Below are 23,521 nucleotides of genomic sequence, written 5' to 3' on the forward strand. Positions count from 1 at the left end.
CCAAGTGTCCATAATGAGTGCTAATCTATGTTGTCACCTTAAAAAGTTCTTACGCCGGGCATCACTCGAGCCGTACGCATCACCACTGGTGCCACTGTTGTCCATAATGAGTGCTAATCTATGTTGTCTCCTTAAAAAAAGTTCATTACGCCGGTCATCACTCGAGCCGTACGCGTCACCAGTGGTGCCACTGTTGCCATCAGGGGTATGGGCACTACTAGCATAAGAATCGGTGGGTGCCAAGTTCCAGTCCTGTTCACCGTGCTGAGCAGTTGCACTCATGACCTAATTGTCGGGCTCGCCTTTCTGACGACGCATTTTGCCCTCGTCGACTGCGCCACCGGTACGCTGTGCCTAGAGCTTACTCTTATTCCAGACGTTCGCCCCGAACAACTGAACACCCTCTGCACTACAGCGTTTCTTCGCTTACCTCCGAAAGCCCTAACCTTCGTTTATAGTGGCCTAAACGGCGGCCGCGCCTTATGGCGACCATGTCGGCGCACCTAGTCGTGATGTCCTCCTGGCGCGCGACATCTCTGTGCGACACTCCGTCGTAACCCTTGCCGCTAATAGGATGTGTCTCCCCGTTATCAATTTTGACTTGACGAAGCAAGTGTGACCTGAAGGCATAGTGGTGGCCATGTTCCGGTCAGTGACAGACGACCACGTCACTGCTTTTGTAGCCGACGTGTCTCTAGATCCTCCTGATCACCCGCAGGATGCCTTGAACCTCGACGCCCCATTACGTCCCTTCGTCGCTCCGGACCTCACACCTGACCAAGCAGCCACCCTCTATCGCCTTTTGATTTCTTACCGCGATTTATTTGACAATGACAATTGACCACTTGGTCAGACGTCCATTGCTTAGCATCGGATAAGCACTGGTGATGCTGCCCCCATGATCCACCGACCGTATCACTTGCCCACGACAGGGGGCAACTTATTCACCAGGAATTTAAGCTGCTCACCAGAGGCGTTATTGAGCCTTCTTCGAGTCCTTGGGCGTCGCCGGTCGTGCTCGTCAAAAATAAAGATGGCACGTGGCGTTTCTGCGTTGATTACTGCCAACTAAACCGAATCACTAAAAAGACCGTTTACCCTTTACCGCGAATTGAAGACGCTCTTGATTGTCTTCATGGTGCCAAATACTTCTCGTGCATCGACCTTCGATCTCGGTAGTGGCAGATTTCCGTCGACGAACGAGACCAAGAAAAGACAAATTTCGTCACTCCAGATGGCCTCTACCAATTCAAGGTTATGCCGTTCGATTTATGCAATGTCCCCGCCAAGTTCGAACGGATGATCGAACCTTGCTATAAGGTTTCAAATGGTCGACTTGCCTTTGTTACCTCGACGACGTCCTTGCATTGTCTCTTACATTTTAGACGCCCCTTGAAAGCGTCGCAGCTATCCTTGAAGCCTTCCGCAAGACCGGGCTCTAATTAAAGTCATCGAAGCGCTACTTCAGGCGCCGACAGAATACAGTGCTTGGCGATCTGGTCGACGCTTCCGGAGTAAAACCCGAGACTGAGAAGGTTCAAGCGGTAACCGCTTTTCCTGTAGCTCATTCTGTCAAAGACGTCCGGAGTTTTCTGGGGCTCTGTTCTTATTTCCGACAGTTCCTGAAAGATTTCGCAGCGATCCGTCGACCACTCACTGAAGCCTTTTACGTGTTGGTTCCCCTCAGGCTGCCTCATTTTCGCGCCTTATCACAATTCTCACCAATCCACCGGTCTAGGCCCACTTTGACCCGCACGTACCTACAAAGATCCGAACCGATGCCAGTGGTTATGGGATCGGCGCTGTCTTATCGCAACGCCAACACGGACACGACCACCTGATAGCCTGCACTAGGCGGCTCCCGACAGCTGCAGAGCGCAACTATTCCATTACCGAGCGCGAATGTTTTGCCCTCGTCTGGGCTGTTTCAAAGTTCCCCCTTATTTCTATGGCAAGTCCTTCTCAATAATCGAAGACCATCATACGCTCTGCTGGCTTTCGTCACTGAATGATCCTACTGGCCGGCTTGGTCGTTGAGCCCTCCGACTAAAAGAAGTGACTACACAGTGACTTACAAGTCGGGACGCCAACACCAGGACGCAGATTGCCTCTGTCGCTACCCAGTCGAAGACGCGACCTCTACCTCTGATGGTGACACCGACGCGGTGTTCTCTGTTTTTCCACTGCTCCATGTCACCGACGAGCAGCGCCGTAACCCGCCAATGCATATCATCATTGACTGCCTCGAATCATCACTCGCCGACTGTTCTCTTCGCTTATGCACACTTCAAGATGGCGTACTCTACCGCCACAACGTTCACCCCGACGTTCCTGCATAACTCCTTGTAATCCCTGAACACCTTCACTCAGGTGTTTTCTACGAACTTCACGATCTCCTCACTGCCTGTCACCTGGGTGTGTCACGTACCTACGACCGGATCCGCTGACGCTTCTTTTGGCCAGGGCTTGTTCGCTCCGTCTGAAGATACGTAGCGGCGTGTGAGAAATGCCAGCGACGCAAGACACCATCGATGATTCATGCTGGTTACATTCAACCACTCGACATTCCCAAGGAACCATTCTTTCGGGTTGGTTTGGACTTACTTGACCCTTTTCCTCTTTTTACCTCTGGGAACAGGTGGATCCCTGTGGCTACGGATTACGCCACCCGCTACGCCATCACCCGAGCGCTTCCTACAAGTTGCGCCACAGATGTCACCGATTTTCTTCTACGCGACGTGATTTTATTACATGGCGCTTTGCCACAAATTTTCACAGACCGTTGCCGGACATTCCTATAAAAAGTTATCGCAGACGTACTGCAGTGCTGTGACACGAGGCACAAGATATCCACGCCATACCATGCGCAAACAAATGGCCTCACAGAGCGTCTCAATCGCACTTTCACAGATATCCTCGCGAAACATGTCCCTTCTGACCCCACTGACTGGGATCTCGCTCTACCGTTGGTCACATTTGCTTATAATTCCTCGCGCATGACACAGCCGGTTATTCCCTATTTTTCCTTCTGTTCGGTCGAGAACCAGCGCTGCCCCTTGACACAACCCTCCCTGTTCACGTGGCACCAAGAAGTGAATATGCACTTGACGCCATCGTCCGCTGCGCCCACGCAAGACAAATTGCCCGTGGCCGCCTTCTGATGTCCCAGGACAATCACAGGGATTTCTACGACCAGCGGCACCAAGACATGAACTTCCCGCCTGGTTCTTTTGTGCTTCTGTGGTCTCTGTTGCGTCAGGTCGGCGTGTCAGAAAAACTTCTCTCTCGTTACATAAGCCCATACCGATTGCTTCGCGCCGTCACTCCCGTCACGAGATCGCCCCTGACGCCCAATCTGCTTCCCAGTCAAGCGACGTCGGGCACATTGCACGACGGAAACAGTATGACCCTCCAAGTGATGACATGTAGACGCTCTGAGACGTCGCTTCAGCCGCCGAGTGTTATGCTACACGCGTGTGGTATTTCCTTCTTTGAACGAGGCGCGTTGTTGCCATCACTCGAGATAAGAGGATGAAGAAGAAAGTGAGCTCGCGCTGTGCATTAAAAAGGTCACCGCTCCAACCGTTGTTTATATATAACCTCTAAGTAGTTGCTCGTGTTACTGACTCGTCCTGCGCGTAACAATATTCATTGTTTCAGTTCGTGCAAATAATGGCCTCCTAAGTCTGCTATGTTGCTTAAGCACTAGAAGTGCGGTACATGCTGTATAGGTATTGGAAAAGTGTGCGAACAATAGCAATATCAATATTTGATCACTTACACCGTTTTCTACGAAAGCAAGCATGATTCACATTTCCTGAAGTATATAGAAGTCGAGTCTGCCTATTTTTTTTTCACTCTTTATCGAAGGCTACATTCAATTCCTGCACAAAAAGCGGAATGGCGTCGGAAACCGATAGCACAGCGATATGTCGTGCGGCGCCATATACTTGATGATGATGATAACCGATGCTTTTGTAACAGGTATATCACGAACGCAGCAAGGTAAAGAAAGTAGTGACACAATGTATCCATTCTTGCGTCTTTTTAAAGCGTTTTCTTAACTAACCTACCATAGCCAACTAAAGCGCTAGTTCTAGTCACGGAGGCGCCTATATCGCAGTTGCCACGCTGGTCGTCTTGACTGCTACTACCCAGGTACTGGCGCAACGCTACCTACTCACATGGCATGCTCTAAGAACTAACATCTGAGGCCATGGTCGCTAAAGGCTTCTTAAAAGTTTCGATTTCTTTCCCGATTTTGCCGAGCATGGCTTCTTGCACTCTGATAAAAAATACCGCGCAATTTATTTGCCACATAAACACTCTGCTTAGGTCTAAGGGGCAAAATAGTCGACAAACAGAAATAAAAAGCACCACCAATACTGCGGAAAATAAGGTAACTGGCTCGCAGCGAGAGTACATTAAACACCATGGAGAGTTAGTGCTTCTTGTACGGTAGACAGTAAAGGCTACATGAAGCATGGAGTAGGGCAGTAAAAGGTTTAAAAAGGATGCCCATGCGGACATGTGGCGAAAGGGCAGCGCGCACAGCGGAAACACAGCGTGCGCCTTATATACGTTTAAATAAATCATCTGCCTTTGCATATTTCCACTTTGTAACCACCTTCAGTCTGTTTGGGCAAGTTGACGCACCCGTAATAATGTACCTGGATCAGGGGATGATATAGAGATGGGCAATTGCGTTAGGCACGAAAACTACCGCTACGTTTGAACTCATACAAGAGCACTACTATCGCAGTTTTCAAGGAAAGGTTTTTTTTTCTGTAATTGCCAGGTTTCACTGACAAAGTCTGCTCCCGCTGCCTTGGTGAATAGCACATATTTGACAATTACAAAAATGTGATTACATTCTCGATGGTAGCATCAAGCCTCGCTCCAAGACACAGCAGCCAGATGCTCCAGCCTTTGCGCAGCAATCACACGTACACCTTTGACGCACCAACGCCAGTTGGCTCTTTGAGAAGAACGCCACGTGTGTAAGATTGCCTACTACAGGTGCGCAAGTGAGCAAATGTACGCACACGAGAAGACCCAACAAGGCTGTGTTCAGAGATGTAGCAGCCCATTATCGCACTTCATTCTTCGTCTATGTGCGCGAAAACACCGAGTAACACTTTCAACCATGAACAGCTCTGCTTTTTCCTTGTAACTAGGTAGAACACTTGGTTGTGCTTGTAACCATGAACAGCGCTGAGTTTTGGCTCGTAACCATTAACAGCAATGAGTTTTGGTTGTAACCATAAACAGAGATCAGTTTGGCTTGTTACCACGAGGCAGCACTCACTTTTGCTTACTCGTGGGCAGCATTGAGTTTTCCTTGTAACCATGGAAAGCACAGAGTTTTCGTGTCAACATGAATAGCACTGAGCTTTGCTTGTTCCCATGAATACCACTCAGTTTTGTTCGCAACCGTGGACAGCATTGAGTTTTCGTTATAACCATGAGGAGCATCGTCTTTCGCCTCTAATTATGAACAGCACTCAGTTTTTCTTGTAACAATGAAAGGCACTGAGTTTTGCTTGCAAGCATGTACAGCACTGCCTATAGTTTATGCCCTTAAACTGCACTCTGTTTTGCTTATAACCATTAAAATCAATGAGTTTAGCTTCTTGGAAATAAGAAGAATTCGTTTTGTTCGTGACCATGAAGAGTACTCTTTTTTGCTTCTATCGATGAACAACACTCGGCTTTGTTTGTAACCGAGAACAGCACTAAATTTATGCTACATCTAGTCAAGGGAAGCCCGTTTACCGCGCCACGCAGTGGCCACGCTCGCACAGAATAAAAAACAAACAACAACACTATCTCCAATAAACAATTCCATCGCTTACACCTACTGAATCTGTGGTTGTTGCCCACGCTGCAGCAGTCGTAACAAAGATGGGACTTCATGTGAGAGTTCTCTCCAGTTAAATGGAGTGCAGGATGGCATCTCGCCCAACTGTTTTTGACGAGAGGGTGAGCCGTCGAAGCACGTACAGGATACGATTGGAAGGCAATGGAATATCCGGCTATGCGAAACGCGGAGCTCTTCTGGTGTCCTCATTGAGCGGTAATGTCATGCGCATGATGCAAGGCCTTCGTACGACCGTATTCTTGAACAGTCAGAAATACGATCTAGTGGTTGAATACCTCGAGAAACCTTACAATACTCAAGCTAATGAAATAGTGGGAAGATTCTCATCCTTCATAATTAAACAGAGGGATGGCGAGGCAATGTGGGAATACATCGTCGAACTCTGGAGACTGGCAGACAGTTCCACCTTCAGCAAATCGCTGCACCGTATTCTACGAGACTGCATAGTATGCGGAAACCCAGGACGGCGAGGCCCGACGCAGCCCACTAACACGGAAGAAGTTAACTTACTAGGAGGCACAAGAGTTTGCCATAGACTCAAAGAAGGCGCCAGACGACGGTCGAGACATGCGAGAAGCAGACCCAGTGGCTACGGGAACCGGCATTAATATTGTACAGTCGAAGGGAGGACGGCGGCCCTGGACGCAGCGGCGGAACGCGGCAAAGAACCATTCATGTGAGCCTTGCGGTGGCTCCATACACGTGCCGTCATTGGGACACGAAGTGTTGCCAGTGTGGCAGGAAAGGTCATCTGGGGAAGGTTCGCAGCAGTGGCCGTTCCCGGGAACCTGGTGTCATTGCCGTGGAGGAAATGGAAGCTCAGAACGAAAAAGTAATGGTGCAGCCCCGCCGACACGTTGAAGCCTCTTGAAGAAGAGTTTACATGACAGGGCGGGAAATTTGGAATTATTATAGAACGCGTTCTCTGGTCGACGTCATCCCGAAGAACATAATTAGGAACATAGCAAATGGGGGCCGTCACTGAAAAGACATCCCTCCGCCTAACTTTCTACCTCAGGCAATTACCATTTTTCGGCCGGATAAGCATGATTGTACTGTGCGGTTCGACTGTTCTGAGCAGCATGCAACTCGTGGTGGCATATAACGGGCCACTGCTCTGCGTCTGGAACAGAATAGAGAACTTCAGTAAGAGGGGTTGTCCTTTTGGGGCACTGGAAATATCTACAGTTTAAATGCTGTGCTTGATAATGACGAGGTCGAAGCCTGTGTTTGATGAATATTCCGTTCATTTCGGCAACAAGCTTGACAGTTGCAAGAGCCCTGTTGTACCACTGCACGTCAAAGGAGGCCGCCCACGTTTCTTTGGGACACGTACAGTTGCTTATGTGATGCGCTCGAAACAGTGGGCCGAAATCGTCCATCTTGTACAAGACGGAGTAGATTCCACGTAAGCGCCTCATTTGGGCAACACCGGTGGTTACGGAAGCAAAAAACAAACAAACGCGATATAAAAGTGTGCGAGGATTTCGATTTAAAATTGAACCCGGCGTCATCCTTGAAACGGTATGCACTCCCTTATGTTGAAGAAGTATTTGTGGCATTTTCTGAAAGCTAAGTTTTGAGCGCTCTGGTCTAGCCCAGCGCGTACAATCATCTGCCGTTTTACGCTCAAACTAGAAAGATAGTGGTATTAAACAGAGACCGGGGTCTTTACTGCTAACATCGCTTAGCATTTGGAGTTGCTTCAGTCCCCGGCTCATTTCAACGACGCATGAATTTGATTTGCAAGATTTACCGAATGCTCAAGTGTGCATAGATAACATCACCGTGGTGGAAAAGGGCAGTGACACCTCTGTACTACGGTAGCTGTTTTAGCGGCTTCATTAACACAGCCTGAAGTTGAAAAAGCGAACTGCCTGTTCTGGGCCAACGCATGGATGTCAAAGTTCGCCCTCAGCAGGATAACCTTGAAATGGTACTCGCCGTGCCGAACGCACCATTTGTAAGGTAGGAGAAATATTTCTAGGGCTTGGTTACATATGCTAAATTCTTGCCCAACTTGTCTACAAATGCTTTCTTTTTCATATCACTAGCTAGCAAATGGTGGGATGTGGTAGTGGGCGGCGTTCCACGATAGCGAAGTTCAGGAAGCAAAGAGTGCCTTGGGCAAGACCACATTTCTTGTCCATTATGACCCGCGAAAACTCCTTCAACTTTAATGTGAAGTGTCATTGTTAGGCTTGGGCGCAGGGCTGTCCCATCTCATCATGGCCGAAAATGATCGGCGAGCTTTTCGCTCTTGGACATTGACACCGGCTAAGTGCAATTAATTTCAACTGGAAAAGGAAGTTCTTGCCCTAGATTTCAGTGAGACGAGGTGGCGAGACTATCTTTTCATAAATAAATTTCCTTTGATAAAGTATCATAGGCTGTTGACAGGGCTGTTTCATCCAAAGAGACCGATTTAACAGATCGCGGAGGCCAATTTACACTGTTGGGGGCTACTATTATCAGCGTGTCAGTGTACAATTCTGGAAAGGACCATTGAACGCGAATGCCGATGCTTTGAGCGGTTTGCCCTGCCACAATAAAATCATCCTAGTGAAGATGATCCCATCGAATCTCTGCAAGATGCCCAAGCTTTTACAGATTCTTCTCTTTGCGCACCGCATTTGGAAGACAGCACCAGCGAAGACATGCTGCTTCGACAGGTGAAGACTTGTTCTCTGCCACTTTGGCCAAACTAACTGAGGACTGAGGAGCAGCGCCTTATGCCGTATTTCACCCGCATACATGAACTCGCTTATAATAAAGCACTGATTTACTGCGGCCATCGTGTTGCACTGCCCGAGTACGTGAGGGCATTTGTTCGGTGAGAATGTCACGACACCCATCCAGGCGTGACGGCAATGAAGCGCCTCGCTCGTACGATGTTTTGGCATCTCGGTTTGGACCATGATATAGAGAAAGCTGTATAAACTGCCGGAAACGTGCGTAATGTTGGTCCATGCCAGACGGACAGGTATCTTCAAGTTGTCCGAAAATCAGCAAACGTTAGTCTCGCCTGCATATTGATTAAGCAGGCCAGGCGAAAGTTCACATGATCTTGGTGAGAGTAGTGCGGAAACAGAATCGATTGAGGAAGTCCCCCTTCCCACAGCTAGTGCAGAAACTACTGTTGGGCAACTGCGAGTGATCTGCGCGCATTTTTGACTACGCCACACAGTCCTTTCGGACAACGGGCGACAACAGTTCAGTGACAAAAAGATTTTTGAAAGGACCATGTGTGTCATGTTAGCTCTATTCCATACTATCCTCAGTCAAATAGGCTGACGAAGTGCGCAGTGCGAACCAATGAGGAAGGCATCAAGAAAAATAAGGATGCAAGTCTGCTCATTCGTATTCGTACACTCTTGTTACGCTACAGGTCAACGTTGACCTCAGAAGGCATATCGCCCACCGGAATTCTGTGGGGTTTTCAACCTAGGACCTGCCTAAGTGCACACTTTCCAGAGGGAGAGGTGGCATGGGACCCGAGGCCGAGTAGGCCCCTGGCCATTGTCACAAGTATCTTCTGCGGGAGCACCTCTTTTCTCGCGGTATTACAATCACACTGGCCAGTGATGGCTACCCGGCACGGTGACGCCAACAAGAGCTCGGTGTACTAAATTCATGGTGGGCACCGCAAGAGAGGTGCTGCGCCTTCACATGGACCAAGTGCGCCCACGACATGCAGCAGGTGAAGTAAAGCAAGAAATCTGCTCACACCAAGTCTAAGTGTGTGATCAAGACCCAGCACTTGAAGTCACCGGACCGTCGTGACACAGGTTGCTTGGTACATCCAAGTATTCCAGGGAAGCAACCAAGTCTGACGGCGGGCTTCGGACTTCCTAGGCGTTCTACGCACAGAAGACCACCACCCAAGAGGCTAGGTTTCTAAGGATTAGGTAGTTCCCTATCGCGTCAATGCAAGACCGTTCATCGCATCACGAAGTGCACAAGCTTCGGTTGATTGGCACAGAACTAAAGCAGCCACACTAAGTTGAATAAAATATTCCATAGCTCACCACCTATTATGTTGTAGTTACCCATGCTGCAGCAGCTTAGCTTCTAACCATGAACATTGTTTTCATTGTAAGCATGAAAAGCGCCTATTTGTTGTTGTAACGATTGGCAGCACTGAGTTTTTTGTAACAATGGACATGACTGTGTTTTTCTTGTAACAGTGAACAGCACTGAGTTTTGCTTGCAAGCACGAACAGCACTCTGTTTGGCTTCAAACTAGGCATAGCACTGAGTATTGCTTGTAACTTTGAACAACAGAGTTTTGCAAGGAACTATGAATTTTACTGAGTTTTGCTTCTAACCTATTACAAGTGTGCGTTTTGCTTTCAAACAGTAACAGCGCTGAGTTGTGACTTCAGCCATTAATAGCACTGAGTGTTGTTTGTAGCGACGCATAGCACTGAGTTTTCGTTACAACCATGAACAGCACTGCGTTTTCCTTGTAACCACCAACAGAGGCTCTGAATCACAAAGGGACTGCTCTGGCGAGCGAGTGGCCGGGTACTTTCGTCAACGAACTACATCTATATATATATATATACTATAATGTCTAACACAGAAATTATATTATCTGATGGATGTAGCTTATAGAGAGAGACAGAGAAAAAAATTTACTTTTACGCCGGCGTCCGGCGCTGTAGCTTATAGAGTCGCGCATGTCGCCGTTGAACTGCTTTGACACGCATGAAGTTTACAAACTTTGGCATAGCTTTAGCGAAAGACAGCGCCCCTGAACTTCTCCCACTGGCCGTTTCACATGACGCAGCCGCACGAGAAGATTATGAGAGTGGGAGATAAGGGTGGTAGTCGTCTTCCAAGCCGGCGCTCGTGCCGCTGCAGGCAGCCCCCAATGACAAGGCGAATGATATGTATATGCACCTGCATACGGCTCCGGATCGCTGGTTAAGGGCTGCCTTATCTACACGAAATGGGCAGTAAATAAACGCTCTTGAAGGATCGCCACAGCCAAGATAAACCTTCTAACAGATAATTTCAATAATAAAACGAGTAGCTTTCTAAAAACATTTGGCTGTATGTGTCAATTGAAAATCATAAACGATGCTTTCTGTATGATTGTTTTCATATCGGCCGATAAAACAAAATTATCGTCTTTGGGTATAAGCCAATAGTCGTCACATTGGAGGTGATATTTTATAAACCACAGTGATACCTATTCCTTAAAATGAGTTCTTTGCTTTATAGGTAAAACATTTTTGCAACTCGAAGCAGAGAAGTCATAGACACAACAACTTAGCACCTAACATGCAGAACGAGATCTGCAACGGCGAATCCACCTGGGACGTCATCAGACGGAACAAAGACTTCATGCGGTACGCGCCTTTAATTATTGCTTGGAAAACCACTGACGCATTAACGTCAAATCAGGGCGAGTTGTAATTGGCGTGTATGTTTAATCAGTGGGGCAAGCTACGACCACACAAAAATTGAAGGACAGGGTACTCGCCCTGTGTCCCTCCTTTTTGTGCTCCTTCAAAAATAAATGTATGACGCCCATGGAAATCCAGCTTTAGTACAGTGGTCTTTGTGACCTCGTGGCGTCGGAGTTTAGTAGAATCGTGAATTTCTTCAGGTGTAAATTTATTACAGCAAGAGGAAATTGGTATTGATTGCAGTTTTAAGGCTTCAAGGTACCATCCTCGAAGCTTTACAAAAAGAAACATTATCATACGCGAAAAAGAGCAGGCCTATAATAATTGGAGCCAATGTATTTATCAGCTCCTGACATGCAATTTGACTAAGTGGATCTTTTATTTGTTACAATTCTTCTGATGTGATTTAGGAAGTTTTCGCTCGTACCTGACATCGAAATAAACTATTTTCATCTCTGTTCCCACTACGCGAATATGTTACCTGGCAGGAAAAGTGCACAATGCACATTAACAGGGTGCCCTAATTTGAAGCGGAGATTAAGACATCGGAATGCCATGTAGCTAAACAGAACCAAGTTAATGTTGCTTGCCGCCACTTAGAGCTGCTGAAATCGCTTTCTTTTATTCCGGCTAATTAAATAATTACAGTTAATTGTTTATTGAACTTCTAAAATGTCATTAGATAAAAAGTGCCAAAGAGAACATTGTTAGGCGACATGAAGAATTCCCGTTACAGTTTCACGTTGCTCAATAAGTGCTACATAAAAGTGTTTTTCCGAGACTGAAAGAGGTCCACAAACGCACCCAGAATGTTAGTGTGACTGGCCGCGCGAAGCACATTGCGTGAATTCACGGGCTTCCTTCACGCTTGGAAAAACTCTTTTATGTTCCACGTATTGAGGCACAGAAATGTGCAGCGGGAGTTTTTCATGTCGCTCTAGAATCTCCTCTTTGACGCTCGATCTATTATAATATTTGAGAAGCTGAATAATTAAGACTAAGCACCTATATACGCAGAATGAAAGATTTCAGCATCTCAAAGCAACGGCAAACATGACCTTGGAGGTGTCCGTCTACGTAGCATTCATATCGTACAGGCTTCCACTAGCCTTGATCACCCAGCTCGCCTATGATTTTGTCTTAATGTTAAATATTCCTTTTTCCTTGTGATGAAGGCATCTCGGTCACGTTGTCATAAAAAGTTGCATGCATTCAGATTCTATAAAGCTAGTCCTTTAGTGGATTGCTATGGCCCTTGCGCGCAAAGCAAACTGAAAAGCTTTTTGAAGCTTTCCTTCATATTCCCACCGTTTGAGTAGAGGTCTTGCGCGGTGACGTATACCTGGGACAACCATGTTGTAGGAAAAGCGCTGTGTGCGTTTGGACACCCGAACAAGGAGACGCATTTGCTGACCTTAAGGCGCGCTTTGCTGCAGCCACTACTAGTGGTACACTTCTATGAGACCGCTGCGACTATTTCGCTCACGGCCGCCAGTCAAGTCAGCACTGGCGCTGTTACAACAGATGGTCTGAAGTAGAGCCGTGAATACTGTCTTATGCCTACTCTCAGCCCTCGGATGTGGAGCTACGTCGTCATTTGTTACGGTTGTGATGTCTGGTGGTTATAGTGGCTGTGGAGAAATTTCTTAGCTACTAATACGGCCGGTACATTACCGTAATGGCAGATAGAAATCTAGTAGCTTCGTCACAATCGTCAAGCCACTTAAGTCCAAATTTAGCAAGGTGGTCCCTGCTGCTACAGAAATAGTTCGCAATTGTGCGTATAAGTGGCACAACGGACCAAGACGCCTACTTTTTGTCAAGTTATGATGTAACAGTAATGGGGGTCGAAGACTCGAGTACTGCACAAGGCTGTGATTTTAAACCCATCACAATATTTGGGTGTGCCAGTGGGTCCAACCAACAGAGCTCGCCTTATACACGAATTCAGGGACGCTACAAAGTTGGAGGCTAAATTCTTTTGCACGTTAGGAGCGGAGATACGGGCTCATATGTCGATACCTGCGGTGCGACTACCTTTCCTGTTGCACGTCCTGAAGTCACTTCATGCCCCTACTACTGGTCATCCCCGATATACCAAGACTTACGCACGAGTTTCTCAACATTGCTGGTGGCGCAACATGAAACAGCACGTGCAAGCAAATATTGGAGCCTGTGCTCTCTGCAAGTATGACAAGGTCGCGTTGAAAGCTTCGAAACAATAACACCAAGTTTGGAATCGCCGTTCTTCCACTAAAAATTTGGGCGCATGAATTACGTTGGCCTCTTCTCCAAGTCAAAAAGGGGTAACATATTCCTCACATATTCCTGTGCATGAACCTGACCGTCCGAAAACCACATTCGTTACACCCGATGGCCTCTACGAGATTAACGTAATGCACTTCGGGTTGCGCAATGCGCCTGCTACATTTGAGCGTATGATGGACACCATCCTGCGCCGCCACAAATGGGAGACTTGTTTGTCTTACCTCGACGACATCGTGGTCTTCCCAACCGATTTTGCGACACACCTCGATCGCCTTCATGACATTCTGACCTGTATCGCATCTGCCGGCCTACAGTTTAACCTCAAAAAGTGCCGTTTTGCTGCAAGCAAGCCAACCATCTTGGGTCAAGTTATCTCTAAAAACGGCATCCTCCCGGACCCAGACAAGCGCCGCGACGTGGCAGACTTCACGGCGCCCACTTCTATCAAAACCCTCAAAAGTTTTATTGGCTGATGTTCTCATTTTCGCCGCTTCGTACGCTATTTCGCATCCTTCATGGCGCCCTTGACAAGATTAGTTTCCACCACTAACGGCATAGCAGCGTGGTCACCCGAATGTGATGCAGCATTTCAGCAGTTGCGCCACTTGTTGACCTCACCACTGATTCTTCGCCACTACGGCCCTGATGCTCCCACGTAATCTCATACTGACGCCAGCGGAGTTGTCCTTGGCTCGGTCTTAGCGCAACGGAAAGCTGGGTACGATGAATACTTTGCCGCTTATTCGAGCCGTACTCACAAAAAGCACAATTACTCCGTCACAAAAAAGATGTGCCTAGCGATCATCCGGGAACTAAGCAAGTTTGGCCCATGCCATTACGGCCTATCATTCGCCGTAGGTAACTACGGTGAATGTCTAGGTAACTACGGCGAACTACGGTCTACGGCCATGGCATAGACCACCATGCCCTTTGTTGGCTTTTTTTCCTTGAAAGACCCGCCGAGATGCTTGGCAAGTTGAGCGCTTCACTTGCAAGAGTGGGACGTCCGCGTCGTATACTGATCCGGTCGCAAGCATTCCGAGGCTGATGCGCTGTCTCGCTCCCCACTGATGCCTAATTTGGGGTCTCTGTCAGCTTCCTCGTCCACCCTGTCACCGGCGACCATCACTGACATGCTTACAGAGCAGCGCAAGGACCGAACACTTATAATGTTACTTGACTACCCTTCCGCTCCGTCTGATGTCGCTTCGACACGAGCACTGCGTCGCCAAGCAACCCACTTTTCCGTACGGGACAACATTCTATATCGCCGCAACTGCATGGCCGACGGTGGGAAATGGCTCTTTGCTATACCTCGTCATATGCGCTCTGGCTTCTGCATGCCTTTTCATGCTGATCCTCTAAGCGTTCATGCCGGCGTCCTGAAAGCTTACACCAGATTGTGTCAACGCTATTATTGGCGAGGCATGTACAACGTTGTGCAAAAGTACATTCAGTCTTGCACTACTTGCCAACAAGGTAAGATCCAGCGTTTAACAGGACCGTGCCAGCCGCTACCATGCCCGTCTAGTCCGTTCGACCGCGTCGGCACCTACCTCTACGGCCCGTTTCCATCCAGCGGGTGTGGAAATCGGTGGATTATTGTCGGCATAGATCACCTTAGTCGCTACGCTGAGACTGCAGCTCTGCCAGCAGGGACCGCCTGTGACGTTGGTTTTTTTCATCCTTCACAATGTTTTTTTTTTCCCCACGGTGCTCCAAGAGAACTTCTGATTGATAGGGGTCGTGCCTTGCTGTCGTCGGGTATACAAGCTCTCCTTTCTGAGTGCAGGATAATTCACAGCAAATCGACCGCGCACCATCCCCAAACTGACGGTCTGACTGAGCTGTTCAACAGCACACTTGTCGACATGTTGCGGATTTCTGATTCATCCGAGCACTCTAACGTTGACACCATACTCCCCTTTCTTACATTCGCATATGACACCGCGACCCAAGCGATCACCGGCTTTTCCCCCTTTTTCCTTCTGTATGGCTCTGAGCCTTCATGATCATTGGACCCGGCGTGGTTGCCTAGTGGCTATGGTGTTAGTTTGCTGAGCACGAGGTCGCAGGATCGAATCCCTGCCACGACAGCCGCATTTCGATGGGGGCGAAATGCGAAGACACCCATGTACTTAGATTTAGGTGCACGTTAAAGAGCCCCAGGTGGGCAAAATTTTCAGACACCTCCACTACGGCGTGCCTCATATTGAGAAAGTGGTTTTGGCACGTAAATACCCATAATTTTTTTTTCATGCTCATTGGGCACCATACTGCCGTGCCAACCTGACGCAACACAGTATACTCCGCTTTCCGAAGTCGCCAAATATGCTGAAGATTGCCGTCAGCTGGCGCGAACCCTGACTAGTGAGACTCAAAAAGGTCAAAGGACAAGACATGGCCGTACTCTTCAACCGCCGCACGACTTTGCTCCTGGTTCGCTTTTAAGGCTATGGATACCAGCCCACAGTCCTGGCCGTTCTTCCAAACTCCTGGCGCGTTATCATGGTCCATACCGCATCATAGAGGCCACTTCACGGGTCAAGTACATCGGCCAGAAGCTCACAGTGTCAACAGACCTGCATCGCCGTGGGCGAGGGACAACACATGTCAACCGCCTGAAACCGTATTACTACCCGCTTATCTTCTCCGCGCCCTCAGTCGCCAGGATGGCTACGCTTCGCTCAGGGGGCATTGTAATGACGTAGACGTACCCCTGTGTATGTGCTGACAGAAGAGGACGAAGAAGACGAAGGACCGTGCCGTGATAGTGAGTGAGCCCCGTGCTACGACTGCCATTGCAGTGCCTTGATATACCTAGCGTTCCACAACGTCATGAACAACAATAAAATTTTGCGCATCATATATATATATATATATATATATATATATATATATATATATATATATATATATATATATATATATATATATATATATATATATATATATATATGACTAAACATGTGTCACCTTGTACGTTCGCTCTGTGCATGTTATGTGTAGAAGCGATCCTATTGTGGTAATATACATTCACGGTCCTTATTTTCTTACTAAATTATAACCTAAGGGTCTTTATATAAATTTTATGCCCACATATATGCGTAAATATTCGTTATTAGATGCCTTTCCAAAGCACGCTTTTAATGTTAAGCTGTGTATCACTTCCGAAGAAGGTGCTTGCTGCCTTCGTGAAGATGCTCAGAACGCTGCAACTTTCGCGGTTGCTCCGTCCTTGTATAAAAAAAACAGAGAACCTAAATGAATATGTTAAATTTACGAAACGCAAAGCTATTCATAAGCACTGCAATAAAGACAATACAACAGATTTTAATTTGCGCAGCGTATTGCACCATCGCGATTACCAGCCTGCCTCTGAAGACGGCCAGACGCAGAGACCCCCTCCTCATCATTCACGCGTCCACGTATTGCACCGTCCCCTGGATCGGCCCCTTTGCTATGACACTGTATGCTTTGGAGCCTAAGCGCAACAACAACACTAGCATGTAGGGTGTCTGTTGTATCCACCAGAAGGCACGCATCCTAGCGCTGGCTGATCCACGAAATAGTGCAGTTGTACGCTCCACCACTTCACTAAGCAGATGCGACAAACCCGAAACCTTTGGAATGTAAGCATAGATGCACCAAACCCTGAAATTTAGGAATGTAGGCATACAAAGGCTTGCTTTAATAATGAAATTGTGCTCTTGATGCTGTATACTTATCGCACTGAGAATGTGTAGGTATCATTTGTTGTCGCTGCGTAATTCTGTTGCTGAAGAAAAAGCTTGTGTTTAAACTGAAACACTATGCCCGTGGGGCTCTGGATATACTCGCCCTGTCTTCACCTGAGTTGGCAGCCTTTCCCTAACAATATCCATATATTTCTTGCGAAGTAACAAGTGCGCTGTGTCTGCAACCTTTCCTTCAGCATTCCTCCGCCCAATATGTCCAAGCCCATTCTGGTGAAGTTTGATGAAATTCAGCAGAAACCTGGCAGAAGCCTGCGAGCTGTCCTTGTTATTGACGTTTCCAGGAGTATGAAGGTAGGAGCCTTTGCTTCCTGGTCTGTTTTGTAATACTAACCTTTCGGAATAATCAGCGAATGGAAAGAATTGCACTTGAATATCCTAGGCGACATACAAAGATAAGCGACTACTGATCAGTAATTTCACATCATGCAATGCGCTGCTCATATAGGAGTTCGAATAGCCCACTTTATTGGAGAATCTAGTTTTCTGACAATATGTAAAGCGGAGGCTTTACAAACGTACGTCATACATTTTTGCAGCGGGCAGTTCAACATCGTATTATTCGCGCTGTTTGATAAATCCATCGTTCTATAGCTATCACAATAACGTCTGCGATGGCAAATCAACTGTACTGAACGATACTAGGAATAGTACGGTTGTGGGCGCGCAGTTTACCGACATTCAGCCTCCCACTGGAAACCACTGCGACAACCGCGATGAGCCGCGGTCACGTGATCTGGCCTACCACCTTAATCTCTGCAGCGGCGGCCTCAATAGTGGTGCACCTATAGGCGAATATTGCGCTCCGACTGAAGAAAATGAAAGATGCCCATCGACTTAACAACAAACAAATCTTCAATATTTACAGCCATGTTTTTTTCCTTATTACACTTAAATGACCGTAGCATGAGGAACAAACAAGATGAGCTGGGCATTCGGCTAAAGTCCCTGCAAGTTAATTTTGACGCATTCATCTTCACAGAGACATGGTTAAGCAAATATAAGTCTTCCGCTAGTTTTACTGATTACATGTCAATACGATTAGACAGAACTGGTAGAGGTGGTGGTCTGATTATTTATATACAACGAAAGTACGCATATCATATTGATGATGAGTGCACAGTTATGAATAGGGATATAGAGTGCCTAACGGTGGAAACCAGTACGTTTATAATTGCTGATCTGTACAGACCACCGACTGAATACAAGCGGCATTTCCTACAGTATTTAGAAAATGTAATAATATATTGTATGAATATTAATAAGCAGTTTCTTCTCTTGGGAGATGTAACCATCGACTCGTTGGCCGACGACTCTTCTGCGCGGGGCTTGATGAATCTCTTATCCTCTTATGCGTGCGAAAATGCTATTTCTATGCCAATCCAAATTATTTCACAAAGTTCTTCTTCTATAGATATATCTGTTTCAAACCTGAATGCATCAGATTTCAAAGCAGGGGCATCATCATGCGACATCAGTTACCATCTGCCTATATTCTTTGCCACACAACACACCCTAACCACGAACTATAAACGCAGCTGGCTTGAACATGGGGTAGTGAATGACTCCTCCTTAAGCTATTTTCATTCTTTAATTGAGCAGGCTGTCTGGTCAAATGTGTTCTTACAGCAGGATGCAAATTCTGCGTATGAGGCTTTTCTTCGGGTCTTTCTTAGTTACTACAATGATGCATTTCCACTGAGAGAGTAAAAAAATGGAATCGTAAAATTAAAGATCCCTCCAATGACACCACCCTACTAAAACGCATCAAGAAGAAAATTAATATGTTCCACAAATTCATAAAATGCAAAGACGGTGATTTGTTCAAGGAATTTAAAAAAATATCGCACTAAATTAAACGCTGATATAAAGGAAGCCAAACTTGCATATTATGAAGCAATGTTTGCTAGAATAATAACGGATCCAGCAATGTTCCGGAAACAGGTAAATTACCTCACTGGCAGAAACCATCACCGGTCAAAGTTGACCAAATAGTAATCAATGACTCTATAGGAGGCAAGACGCTGGCAGATGAAGTTAACGGGTATTTCATTATTGCAGCCGTACCCCAGCCGTCTATTCAACGAAGTGGGCTCTACTGGCCTTCTCCTCGAGTAAATTCATTCGTTTTGAATGCCGTTACTGAAATAGAAATCAACGGTCTTATAACACGCTTGAAAATAATGTCGCAAGTGGGTATGATGAAATTAAAGTTGAACCTGTAAAGTGAGTGTCAATATTTATCAGCCCTGTCTCACGTTCGTCTTACGCCTCACGTTTCTACTGTCTCAGTAGAAACATGAGAGTCTACTGAGTCTCTACTGTATTAGTCTCACGCTTTCTACTGGAGTCTTCCCAGGTAAATGAAAACTGGCCAAAGCAATTCCAATACACAAAGGAGGTAGAATTGACGGTACTACGAATTACCGGCCAACCTCAGTGCTACCGGTGTTTTCAAAGATTTACGAATTGTCAATCAATAACAGGCTGTCAGAATATTGAACCAAGTATCATATCACCTTCACAGTATTGTTTTCAGAAAAATAGGACAACTCAGGACGCTCTTCGTGCCGTCAAGCAGCAAATAATCAGAAATTTTGAAGATAAACTCTTCACCTTAGGAATATTTCTCGTTCTGCGCAACGCTTTTCATTCTGTTGACCCCGAAATCTTAGCTATAAAATTAGATTGCAATAGAATTCGAGGTATCACATTGGACCTTATCAAGAGCTACTTATCGTTTCGGCGTCAGTTTGTTAAAATAGACTATAGTTCTTCAAAACAGCTTCACATTAAATTAGGTGTCCCGCAAGGGTCGATATTAGGCCCGTTGATTTTCCTCTTATATGTGAATGACATTACGGAACTACAAATAACACCCAAAATAACCATGTTTGCAGACAGCACTAGTCTATTCTTTACAGGTAGAACACTGCATGACATTAAACAATCGGCCAATATGTATCTACATGATTTATCCACATGGTTGCAACAAAGCAAACTTCAGTTGAATGTAGTAAAAACAAAGTACATGATATTTAGGCCAATCAATGAGCATAAAAAATGATTAACCTACAGCACAGAGGACATAACTTAGAAGAAGTAAGTGTGATAAAGTTCCTTAGGGTATGGTGTAGTGAAGAGTTGTCTTGGACCCCTCATGTCAATCATCTGCTCTCCGAACTCGCGTAGTCTGTTGGGTGTATTACAAAATTAGCTCCTCTTCTACCTCTCTGGCTAAAACAATCACTATAATACTCCCTGTTCTATTCTAAACTTTTGTATGGCATTCTGGTCTGGCGGACAACAACAAAAGGCAACTATGATAGGCTACAAATGCTGCAAAAACATGCAAAACCATTTGGTGAACCACACCATCTCTATTAGTTTGTTGCGAACGCAACCACTTTTTCCCAGATTTGATGTTTTACCTACTTATGGATACTGGCACAGCGAATATGTAAGAAGAAACTCTACAGTATTTACACACCTGTCTTGGCGCAATATGATATCCGTAACCCCAAACAGAGAAATAAAGAAGTCAGAACAAATTATTAAAAACAAGATCTCGAATATCAGGTAGTGGACATGTTAAATAACTGTGCTTGCATTTTGGATTTCTGCCTACCCAGAAAAACGTTCAAACGTGAACTGCGGTCAATTTTGTTTTCCGTTGAAATTGTTAAGTAACAATGATAAATGTAAATTTTCGTTTGAGTTGCTGACTTCCTTCTAAGTGTTCTTCTGATATGAGCAAATCTTCAATGTGATTCCTAAAAATAAACTGCCCATATTGCTTAAGTACAGCCATATTTTATAGGATGTATGTATGTTGTAGGATGTGCGCGTGTACTATTTGTAACTGCTCTGTTTGTTACTGCTCCATTTGTTACGGGGGCAGAGATATAGTCAGGCAATCATGCCTTTAATCTCTGCCACCTGCAAGATGATGTGATCTTCCCGCAAATAAAAACGGGCTGACTGACTGACTTCGACGTATGATTTCGCTCCCACCTAAAGTTTTCGAAAGTTCACAAACCTTCTCGGAGCTGACGGAAACGTATCAGAGCGTAGCTCTTAGGCGGCCGTTCCTGCGTTGAGCGACAGCGTGCCTCGGTGGCCTAACACCTCGTAACCGAGAGAACGATCATAGCGAAACATGAAAGCGAGCGCGGAGCGCAGCGTCAAAGAAATAAGCGCGAGGAGGAAAGAGAAGCAAGAGAGCATAGTGAAAGCATGTGGCTGGGGAAAATGGTCTGCGCATGCGCTGAGTTGCCGGTAACCAAGGCATCCACCGCCACGTGGGCGATGTCATCTGCGCTCGCGAGGGAGCACCAGGGCGGCGTGTGGTAGGGACGGCTGCGTTCGTCGGCGGCGTCAGCTGCTGAGGTCAGTCCGAGGTTCCAGCGTCTATGACGGGGATCACTGTTCACGGTGATCACTGATAGCGGGTGGGTACTAGAAAGGCTCGGCATACAGGTCCCTTGGTTGATGTCGCCGGTGGCACTAGTAGCAGGATTTCCCCGCGCCGAAACGCCGCCATTTTCTTTGGTGAAACGAAAGGCGTGAGAAGCATAGCGCAGCGCAGTAAGAGCTGTGCGGACACTATGGCTACGATATGGCGTCAGTGTAGCGCACCTTGTTTGTATGGAAACAAAGCACGTTACACAAAGCGTTCTGGTTCAATTATAAACCATGTACCTATATAATCATAATGCAAAATATTCACGCGCAAAATTGAAGCACACATATAGCGGCTTTCTAACTTCTACATTATGGAGTGTTGTAATTGTCAGGTATTTCTTTTTCAGTGGAATATTTCATGGCACCAGAAAAAAAGAAAGGCTTTGGGAGGATGCATCGGCGCGCGTTTTTAATGGGGCGCTGAACAACTACTGGCGCTTCATTAAATAACATAGTCTACGACTAGCATACGCACCTTTGAACATATGAGCCAAATTTTGCGGCCGTTTGTAGTGCGCGTATCTAGCAAGCGGATCGCGAAGTCAGCTTTCTGACAAACGCCGTCTTCTCAACATAAGGCTCGTTAATTTTTTGTGGACTTTTTATAGGTCGTCGTGGGGCACTTCATTTTTTTTTCATTGATTAGCGGCGTTCGGCTACATAGCGTACATACCACGACTGCCAAGGGGTGCCGGCACCAGTTCACTGGCTAAGGGCAGTGCGGCTCGTTAAGGCAAACCCAGCTTGGCTTATGCCTAGTGTGTCGTAGGCAGAAACATTCGAAATTGTGGCGCATAAAATGTGCTTTAACTGCACGTTACGGTGACAATTAAAAGGAGGAGTGCTGTCAATTAAAAAGAGTGCCCGGTACAAGGCACGCCCAATAGTGTACAGCCTCGTTTTCTGTAGTTGCTGATCATGTCGAAAACCAGGACTTGATGTGCGATATGAAGGAAAACGTAAGCGCAAACAGCACGTGAACGACAGTCCAAATTGACAACCTGCTTTCAGCATTATTCAAATGCGAGCTACTTTTAAGACTCAGCCAATCTACTTCCGATGTGCGCTTGGTAGTGTAGAATGCGTAATTTGTCTTCTGGGTAAAAGTGAAGAGTTGGCGGTAAGAGGTAGAATACCTTGTAATGACGTATTCCTACATAACAGATTTTCAAGCGTATGTAGAGCGCCAGTGCATTCGGCGATGGGATGCTTGAATCTGCGAAGGAAGCTAGCGCCGAAGCAGGAAGGCTCCTGGAGGTGGAGAGAAGGAAGCATCGCGAAGGAGGATGGTAGGAGGAGGCATGCTGGGTTAACCTCCTCTGGCAGTTCCTTCGGGTGCTGTGTGCTATTAGCCCCGAGAAAGAGGAATGGCGCCCTCTGGCGAGTGACGTCACGGCCAGGATGCCGCTCGCTCCGGCTCGCTCGGCTGCCGCGCGCGCTCGTTCCCTTCGTGTATGCTTGGGGTATAGGTGGCTCGAGCCGTACGTATTGAAGAATAAGTCGGCTTCTTTCAGCTGCAATACCTTAACCACAGTTTCTTCTTCAAAAGCGTGTGAGTCGAGAAACTTTGCGACTTGGATATCGCAAGCTAAGTAGCGTTAAAGGGGTCTACAAGGTTTTGCAGTGCATATATGCGCCGTGTCTATCGGTAAATTTTGACTAAAAAGAGAATATCTGCAAATTCAACGCGCGAAGTTGTGTATGATGCTTCGCTAAACACTTAACATTCCTTTAGT

At 46.6% G+C, this 23,521-nt stretch overlaps 1 protein-coding gene across 4 annotated transcripts in view; it reads left to right on the forward strand.

Moving 5' to 3' along the window:
- LOC139061301 (calcium-activated chloride channel regulator 1-like) overlaps positions 1-23,521 on the forward strand; it is a 228,341-nt gene that overhangs the window by 44,297 nt on the left and 160,523 nt on the right. For all 4 annotated transcript variants that reach the window (XM_070541077.1, XM_070541078.1, XM_070541079.1 and 1 more), the window contains 2 exons: positions 11,111-11,238; positions 17,501-17,615. In XM_070541077.1, the coding sequence (XP_070397178.1) occupies positions 11,111-11,238; positions 17,501-17,615 (243 nt within the window). The remainder of the gene's footprint in view (positions 1-11,110; positions 11,239-17,500; positions 17,616-23,521) is intronic.

Source organism: Dermacentor albipictus, chromosome 6 (assembly GCF_038994185.2).
Source record: "Dermacentor albipictus isolate Rhodes 1998 colony chromosome 6, USDA_Dalb.pri_finalv2, whole genome shotgun sequence".
Lineage (NCBI taxonomy): Eukaryota > Metazoa > Arthropoda > Arachnida > Ixodida > Ixodidae > Dermacentor > Dermacentor albipictus.